Genomic DNA, 10,100 nt, shown 5'->3' with positions numbered 1-10,100 from the left:
ATCATCTTTACTATCATCATTCTGAATTCTTTTTCAGGTAGACTGCCTATTTCCTCTTCATTTGTTAGGTCTGGTGGGTTTTTTCCTTGCTCCTTCATCTGCTGTGTGTTTCTCTGTCTTCTCATTTTGCTTCACTTACTGTGTTTGTGGTCTCCTTTTTGCAGGCTGCAGGTTCGTATTTCCCCTTGTTCTTGGTGTCTGTCCCCAGTGGCTAAGGTTGGTTCAGTGGGTTGTGTAGGCTTCCTGGTGGAGGGGACTAGTGCCCCTGTTCTGGTGGTTGAGGCTGGATCTTGTCTTTCTGGTGGGTAGGTCCACATCTGGTGGTGTGTTTTGGGGTGTCTGTGGCCTTATTATGATTTTAGGAAGCCTCTCTGCTAATGGATGGGGTTGTGTTCCTTTCTTGCTAGTTGTTTGGCATAGGGTGTCCAGCACTGTAGCTTGCTGGTCTTTGAGTGGAGCTGGGTCTTGGTGTTGAAATGGAGATATCTCGGAGATCTTCGCCGTTTGATATTACGTGGAGCTAGGAGGTCTCTTGTGGACCAGTGTCCTGAACTTGGCTCTCCCACCTCAGAGGCACAGCCCTGATGCCTGGCTGGGGCACTAAGAGCCTGTCATCCACACGGCACAAAACTCCAGAACTCCACACTCCTGAGGCCCCTCTCTGGATGTGCCACCTCTTCCCTTCCGTGCAGGTCCAGTTAATTTTTATATATGTTGAAAAGTATGGATTGAAGTTATCTTTTTTTAGGCCTGGGATTGGGCACACACATTGTTTTCTTTTTTTAACATTATTATTGAGCTATAATTGACATACCATAAAATTCACCCATTTAAAGTGTATAATTCAATGGTTTTTAGTGTAGTCACAGAGTTGGGCAGCAGTCTAAATGTAGAATATTTTTATCACTTCAGAAAGTAACCTCTTACCTGTTAACAGTCCCTCTCCTGTTCTATCTCTATGAATTTTCCTATTCTGGACATCACATATTAATGACATCATATGTTATGGGGTATTTTGTGTCTGGTTCTTTCATTTAGTATAATACTCTCAAGGTTCATCCATGTTGTAGCATAAAGCAGTACAGGCATACCCAGTTTTATTGCACTTCACTTTACTGTGCTTCACAGATACTGCATTTTTTACGAATTGAAGGTTTGTGGCAACCCTGCATTGTCAGATGATGATTAGCATTTTTTAGCAAGAAAGTATTTTTTAATTAAGGCTTTTTTAAGACATATTATTGCACACTAATAGACTACAGTATAATGTAAACATAACTTTTATATTCACTAGGAAACAAAAGTTCATGTGACTTACTTTATTGTAATATTTGCTTTATTTTGGTGATCTAGAACTGGAGTCTCTATCTCTGAAATATGGCTCTACTTCATTTTTTAGGGCTCTATGTATATACCACAGTTTGTTTACCATTCATCAGTTGATGGATATTAGGGCTGTTTCCACTCATTGTTTATTATGAATAATGCTGCTATGAACATTCATGAACACGTTTTTGTTTGAAAACGTTTTAATTCCCTTAGTTAACTAGGTTATATGGTAGTTTATATGGTTGCTCTATGCTGGATTATATGGTAGCTCTATGCTTATCTTTCTGAGGAACTGCTAAGTTATTTTCCGATTTACATTACCACCAGCAATGTATGAGGGTTCTAATTTCTCTGCATCCTCACCAACAATTTTTATTGTCTACCTTTTTGATTCTAGTCATCCTAATGGGTCTGAAGTGGTCTCATTGTGGGTTTGTTTGTTTTGTAAAAAAATATTTGTTTATTTATTTGGCTGCGCCGGGTCTTAGTTGCAGCATGCAGGATCTAGTTCCCTGACCGGGGATCGAACCCGGGCCCCCTGCACTGGGAGCACGGAGTCTTAACTGCTGGACCACCAGGGAAGTCCCATTGTGGTTTTGATTAGCATTTCCTTAATGATTAATGATGTTGGGCATCTTTTTGTGTGCCTATTGACTATTTGTATATATTCTTTGGAGAAATGTCTTTTCAAATCCTGTGCTCATTTGTTAATTGAATTAGTCACCTTTTTATTATTAAGTTCTTTATATATTCCAGATACAAGTTCCTTATGAGATATATGATTCTAGTTTGCTGAGAGTTCTTACCACAAATGGATGTTGAATTTTGTCAAGTGCTTTTTCTACATCTACTGAGTTAACATATTTTTTCTTTTACAACATTGTGAATTACATTGGTTGATTTTCAGATATTAGCTCAAACCTGGCCTGCTGGGATAAACCCCACTTGGTCATGATGGATTTTGTTGTTGTTATTTTTATATTGTTGGATTCAATTTGCTAAAATTTTGTTTAGCCCTTTTGCATCTATGTTAGGGGGGTTATTAGTCTTCTGTTTTCTTTCTTTTAATGGTTTTGCCTGGTTTTGGTGTCAAGTAATGCTGACCTCATGGAACATGTTAGGAAGTATTCCCTGCTCTTCACTTTTCTTGAAGATTTTGGGTAGAATTGCTATTATTTCTTTATTAAATATTTAGTCAAATTCATTATTGAACCTTGAAGCCATCTAGGCAAGGGGTTTTCTTTGTGGGAAAGTTTTTTTGTTGGTTTTTTTTTGTTTATTTGTTTGTTTTTTTTGTGGTATGCGGGCCTCTCACTGTTGTGGCCTCTCCTGTTACGGAGCACAGGCTCCGGACACATAGGCTCAGCGGCCATGGCTCATGGGCCCAACCGCTCCGTGGCATGTGGGATCTTCCCGGACCGGGGCACGAACCGTGTCCCCTGCATCGGCAGGCAGATTCTCAACCACTGCGCCACCAGGGAAGCCCTGTGGGAAAGTTTTTAACTACAATTCAATTTCTTTAATAGATATAGGGCTATTCTAGTTTTCTATTTCTTCTTTTATGAGCTTTGGTATACTGTGTCTTTCAAAGAATTTGTCCATTTCATGTAGTTTGTCAAACTTATCGTTATAATGTTGTTTATAATGTCCCCCTTATTATCATTTTAGTATTTGTAGGCTCTCTTGTGGTGTCACTTCTTTTATTCCTGATATTGGTAATTCTTTTATTTTCTCTCTTTTTTATGATTAATCTAGCTAGGGATTTATTAATTTAAAAAAATTTTCTCAATGAACTAATGTTTGGTTTCATTGTTTTTTTTTTGCTATTATTTTCTGTTTTTTAATTTTATTGTTTTCCTCTCTCATCTTCATTATTTCCTTCTTTATGCTTACCATTGGTTTAATTTGCTTTTCTTTTTCTAGTTTCTAAGATGAGAGCTGAGGTCATTGATTTGAAACCTGTTTTTCTTTTCTAATATATATTTTAGTGGTTTTTTGAATAAATAAGCAAAATATTAGGGGGGCAACAAATATTGCAGTGAAAATGGAGTGAGAAGATAGTTTTTGAGAACTCTTGATGAATGGGATATTATCAGTAGTATTTGGTGATTGACTTATGGGAGTAAGGAAGAAAGAGACTATTATGATTCCCAGGTTTATGTTGAGAGAGATTGAATAGTGTATTACTCACTGAGGTATAGAATACAGAGGAGAAGTTAATTTAGTAAGAAGTAGTTCTGTTGTGGGCATATTGATTTTGATATGTCTGTTGGATATCCATTTGGCTGTATCAAGTTGACATTTGTATCTGGAGCTCAATAGAGAGGTCTTGGCAGGAAATAAAGATTTGAAAGTCATCAGGATGGAAAATATAGTTGTTACTATTTGGGAATAAGGGCCCTGTCTTGCCAAGGCTTCCAATGTTTCTAGAAACACTGAATTTAAAAAAAAAAAAAGGTAATATTTCTAGATTTGGAAAACACTGTGGTAGCTAACTAAAACAAATTATGGACCAGATAGGACCTATAGATGGTCTGTTTGCCACCCAATGTATCCATTACTAGCTTATTTTCCTGAGATGAGCGAGTGTCCCAACTGAAGCAGTAGACTTCATTGTTTCTTAAAAAATGCTACCAAATTTATTTGATGTTGTGCACATGCATGCAGACCTTCAGTTAAAACCCTTGTAGTTTTGATGAGGCTTTGAGAATACCAAGGAGAGGATATAGTTTGGAAACATTAAGATTGTTAGAAGAGGATCAGTGAAGGCTAATGAAACCTAATGCAAAGTTTTCTCTGAACCCTGTTTCTCATAGAGTTGTGAAGATCAAATGACACACGTGATGACTTAGAAGAGAAGGCAGTTGTTATTTATTAAATTCTAGACTATTGGAACTAAGAAGCAACACATCACTAGAAGCTGGAGGGAAGTAATCTTAAGACAAAAAAAAGTACTGAAGTGCTGTGTACATCACAGACCATGGAACCTCAGAACTGATAGAAAGAACCAGAGTGGCTAGTTTTGTATAGGACTGAACAGTTTACAAAGTGGTTCCGTGTATAGACTGCTCTGTTTGTTTCTCACACAGTTCCATTTTCAGGATGAAAAAACAGAGTCTCAGGGAATTTTAGTACCTTTAGTACTTCATATGGCCCTTAGATCCCTTGGCTGGAAATGTAGTGCTCTTTCTGCTGTAGCATGAAAGCTTAGGGAACATTTAGCACCACCGTCTCACTTTAAAATATTTGCTTATTGTGTGGATCAGATCAACTTCAGGTCAAAATACAACCTGTAAAATAGAATTCCATACCATAAAAATGTATTGAAACAGACATTTTAAAATTAGATTTTAATTTAATTACAATTGTGTACTTTTTACTTGAAGTTTCATAAAAAGCATGTTTTAAAAACCCAGTCCTGACTTTTTCAGGTTTTGCTACATTATTAAAAAGCAAATGTTCAGATATCATTTGTTTTGTTTTTTCAGGAAAGACTCTGTTTGCCTCATCATATTTTGGAAGAAAGAGGTCTTGTGAAAGTTGGTGTCACAGTTCAGGCTCTTCTTGAATTACCTACAACCAAGGCATCTCAGCTTTCTACGGCTTGATATAACATTTAAAAGTCATTAGTGTCTAGTTTCATTTGAAGTGATTTCAAATATCTCAAATTTATGAATAAGGTTGTCTAATCAAAAATAATTTTATTAGATCAAGCCTTAGGTTTAAGAAATATTATGTTAAAACATTAAAATTCAATTTTGCATTGCCCAAACTTCTTTTGGGGGAAAACTGGATCAACTTAATAAGAGTTTTTGATAAATTCAAATTCTCTTTTTACTAAGTCAGCTGATAACCTTGATTATTTTTCAATAATCAGATTAATACTAAATTTAAAATGTGGTTTCAATTCAATAATCACATTAGGTTTAATTTTTTTTTATCATAGCATACTGGTGAACATGTGGATAAGGTAATCATTTTTTACCAATTTAAAGCAATTCTATATTTGAGTTATTTAATATGCTTGTAATTCTAGTTTATACATAATTTCTTCAATCTTTGGTCCTAGTTTTCTAGAAAAAAAGTGAGTAGAAATTATAGAACTCTGGCTTTATATTGAATTCTTTTAGTATTATAGGTTGGTGCCAAAATATTTTCAGTTGTACTGTAGATTGTTTACATGTGAAGTGCCTGTGTAATTGATGACTCTTATATAGTCTTAAGCATTTTTGCAATTTCTTTTTATGTATTAATGGAATCAGTGGAATTTTAAAATATTTTAGTAGATTTTGTAAGTTCAGTAATATGTGAGGATAAATTTGCCTCACATTGTGACATTTGTGTTTTTTTATTTAGTCCATTGCAGTTTTCGTAAATTGGTTATTCATGTTGTCAGAAAAACAATGTTAATATGCTTAATTTATGCTATTTAATTTTGCAAAACTTAAATCATCTTTTAAAATGTATTATTTGAAGAGTATTTTATTTCTGTATTGAAAATGTTACACAAAGCAGTAAGGTTTTTGCAAATTAGCAGAGTAATTAATTGTCAAGGACATTTTGATAAAACTGCCAAAGTTTGGATTTATATCTTGACTTTCAGGAATGTTATTACATCAGTGTGCTGCCTTTCATTACATTCATATTCAGAGAGCAGCAATTGAGGAATAGGTTTTTATTAGAAAATATGTCCATTTGTGGATCCTGTAAATCTTAATTGATCTTCAACATGATGTTAAAATGAACACAAACCATTCTATAAATCTTTTCATAAGTATACTGTTACATAAAGTCCTTGTTTAATTTAGAGATGGATAAATTTGCGTTGGTAGTAGTGCAGGAATTTTTCAAAACCATTACTGTGATGAATAACTCAGTTTGCTATAGAAAAACCTTAGTATAATTACTTTTGTAGTAGTCAAGCAAGTATCATATCTTAAATATGTGATTATTTGCACTCGTTACCTCTTAATATGGATGCAACTTACTAAAAATGTTAGCCTGGGTATTTCAAAGGTATATGTAAAAGATAAAAACTATTGTGCCAAATGGTATAGTAAGGGTTGGTTTAGGAACAACTCTACTTTTTTTGATCAGTCGGCATGAAGCCATATAATTAAGTTTTGGCTTTAGGATACAGATGTGTTCTTTACATTCCCCAAGGGTCAAATTGAAGCTTTTAAAGAATTAAAGCTTCTTATGACTAAAAGGTTTAAAAATTAAATTATTAGTAATTTATTACTTTAAATATTTGAGCTAATTAGTTATTATTTTTCAGTTGGATCTTAAAAAACGGCATTGACATAATCAATCTCTCTAGTGAAAACTTGGGTAATAAAGGTAAGAAATGACAAATACCTTAGTTGTTAGTTTTTAATGTAAAAATTTGACAATGTTACAAATAAAGTGATCATTAAAAGCTACAGCAATCATTCATACTGCTTTCATAGTTATCATGCTGTAGGATTCCTCTTGTTAATCAATCTAGATGTTAATTTTTTTACAAGTATTTTCATGTTTCATATCATTGAAATATTAGTGAAATTATAGGCCATTTCCTTATTGCATTTCACTTACTTGTCAATTAATTATTACTTTAAAGAGAAAATACACCAGAACCTTTGTAGCATTCTTTACTGCAAAGCAAAATTCCATTTAAGATGGGTCTATCTGAGGTCCATACTATGGCAGTTTATTTACTGTAGTGGCAAAAGGCAACATCACCTCTATGGCAGTTTCACAGCATAGTCCCCAAGCACACATTATACCAAGGCTCTGATATATTTCTTTTAGTATTTTTGAGTAAGTGTAAAATTGTTCTAAATGGTCTTTATGGTTATTATATATTTACTTCATCAGTTATTGAATTAAGAATAATTACCTTATTTGAATTGCATTTGTGATTTGAAGAAGGTTAAATAATCAAACTAAAATATTTTATTAGAACCTAAAACATGCAGTAGATAGCTGCTTCTGCTAAATTTTATTCCTGTATCGCACAAGAAAGAGGTGATGTCAGATATGTTAGAATTGAAATAAGGAGTAAAAATACATTACCATTTGTTTAATAATTATCTTTACAGAATGCTAGTTTATTGACTTTTCTAACTGAATTTTTTGAAGAATTCAGAAATGTTTGTATTGGTCACAGATCTATCATGATTGATTTTCTGATGCATTTAAAAATAAATGGAACACTAAATGTATATTACTGATGCAAACTGTGGATAAAGTTGAACGAAAAAATTAAAGTCTGAGATTTCTTTTCTCCCTTTCTACCTCTTCTCTTAACATCACAGCATTCATTTTTTGTAGGTATTTGATAGCTTGTGTCTATGTTCTCTAGTATGGAAAAATAGACTTCGAGAGGATATTCAAAGTAAGTTGAGTCTAGATTTTCTTTGCATCATGATATTTTTAGTAGACAATGTTTTCTTTAAAAAAACAGTGATTTCCTCAGATATCTTCACAAAATGATGTCACCTTAATTTAAGATAGACTGTATATAACATAAATGTCAGATAAACCTTTACATAAAATAAAAGGTAGGACACTCCCTTCTGGCCTGCAGAGTTTCTGCTGAAAACTCAGCTGATAACCTTATGGGGATTCCCTTGTATGTTATTTGTTGCTTTTCCCTTGTTACTTTTCATATTTTTTCTTTATCTTTAATTTTTGTCAATTTGATTACTTTGTGTCTCGGTGTGTTCCTCCTTGGGTTAATCCTGTATGGGAGTCTCTGCACTTCCTGTCATTTAAAGTTAGGAATAGATTGACTTTTACTGTGCCCCATTAATATGCATCAAGTAGCTACCTAAGTAGATGAGAAATGCATAAGGTATGTACATAAAGAGAAACAGATTTTTCAGTTAGCAAATTGAATTTTCTAGAACTTTGTTGTTCAGATATCTCAGTCACTTCTATTGCAAAGAAATACAAAGTAATGCTGTATAATTTATAAAGTAGTAATTAAAATTATACCTTAGGGCAGTGATTCTTATTGTATAAGTTTCAGGTATACAGCATTATAATTCGACATCTATATATATACACTACAAAGTGATCACCACCACAAGCCTAGTTACCATCCATCACCATACAGTTTACCCTCTTCACCTGTTTTGCCCTTCCCCGACCCCCTTCCCCTCTGATAACCACTAGTCTGATCTCTGTATCTATCAGTTTGTTTTTGTTTTATTTTCTTTGTTTGTTTGTTTGTTTTTTAGATTTCACTTAGCATAATACCTTCAAGGTCCATCCATGTTGCAAATGGCAGAATTTCATTCTCTTTTATGCCTGAGTAGTATTTCATTGTGTATATAAACCATATCTTCTTTATCCATTCATCCATCATGGGTGCTTAGTTTATTTCCTTATCTTGGCTATTGTAAATAATGTTGCAATGAACACAGGGGTGCATATATATTTTCAAGTTAGTGTTTTCTTGTTCTTTAGATAAATACTCAGAAGTGGAATAGCTGGGTCATATGGTAGTTCTTTTCTTAATTTTTTGAGGAGTCTCCATACTGTTTCCTTAGTGGCTGCATCAACGTACTATCCCACCAACAGTGTACAAGGGTTCCCTTTTCTCCACATCCTCACCAACACTTGTTATTTCTTGTCCTTTCAATAATAGCCATTCTAACAGGCAGGTGATATCTCATTGTGGTTTTGATATGCATTTCCCTAATAATTAGTGATGTTGAACATTTTTTCATGTACTTGTTGGCCATTTGTATGTCTCCTTTGGAAAAAAGTCTATTTAGATCCTCTGCACATTTTTAATTCAGTTTTGTTTTTTTTATTATTGTTGCGTTATATGAGCTCTTTATATATTTTGGATATTAACCCCTTATCAGATTTGTGATTTGCAAATATCTTCTCCCATTCAGCAGGTTGCCATTTTGTTTTGATTATGGTTTCCTTTGCTGTGTGGAAGCTTTTTAGTTTGATGTAGTCTCATTTATTTATGCTTTTGTTTCCCTTACTTGGAGTCACATCCACAAAAACATCGCTAAGGCTGATGTCAATGAGGTTACCACCTATTAAGATTTATCGTTTTTCCTGCTCATTTTTAGCAAGCTAATTTAAAAAATTTACCTCTCAGTACTACATTTGTCATTGAATATTCATTTCTGCTAGTTGGTCCCAACAATCATGTTTCTTTGAAAAGTAATTCTGTTTATTTTGAATGATTGTACATTACATTTGCATGGAGAAAGTTAATATATCCATTCCACAGATTTGTAAAATAGTCTATGTAGAAAATGGTGTATTTCCTAAAATTTTATATTTTTCTGAAATAATTTATTTCTAAAGCAATTAACTTTGAAATCTTTCTCTGTGTTAAGTTTTAGAATAATTCATGTTAGTTTAAATGTAATGTTTTTATGTTTATGCTTCTATTGTAGATATAACATTAATATAACTCAGCAGTTCTGGTAATTTTGGCCTATGGAAATGTTAATCAAAAGTATTTTTTAAAACAAATTATAAAGTACTAGGAAATTTTTCACTGTTTTCTATACTCATTTCTAGGTGCTTTTGATATTATTTGAAAATCTTATTGGTAATATTTATATCAGTAGGGATCTAATTCTTTTTTTTTTTTTTTTTTTTTTTTTTTTTTTTTGCGGTACGCGGGCCTCTCACTGCCGTGGCCTCTCCCGTTGCGGAGCACAGGCTCCGGATGTGCAGGCTCAGCGGCCATGGCTCATGGGCCCAGCCGCTCTGCGGCACGTGGGATCCTCCCGGACTGGGGCACGAACCCG

At 33.8% G+C, this 10,100-nt stretch overlaps 1 protein-coding gene across 1 annotated transcript in view; it reads left to right on the top strand.

The window, feature by feature from the left end:
* Positions 1-5,208, top strand: part of LRCH2 (leucine rich repeats and calponin homology domain containing 2) — an 86,536-nt gene extending 81,328 nt beyond the window's left edge. The window contains exon 21 of the mRNA XM_007109104.3: positions 4,818-5,208. Coding sequence (XP_007109166.2) covers positions 4,818-4,937 — 120 coding nt within the window. The 3' untranslated portion in view covers positions 4,938-5,208. The remainder of the gene's footprint in view (positions 1-4,817) is intronic.
* The last annotated feature ends 4,892 nt before the right edge of the window (positions 5,209-10,100 follow it).

The sequence above is a fragment of the Physeter macrocephalus genome, chromosome 21 (assembly GCF_002837175.3).
Source record: "Physeter macrocephalus isolate SW-GA chromosome 21, ASM283717v5, whole genome shotgun sequence".
Taxonomy (NCBI): domain Eukaryota; kingdom Metazoa; phylum Chordata; class Mammalia; order Artiodactyla; family Physeteridae; genus Physeter; species Physeter macrocephalus.
The sequence above is the reverse complement of the archived record's forward strand: the minus strand, read 5'-3'. Positions and strand labels throughout refer to the sequence as shown.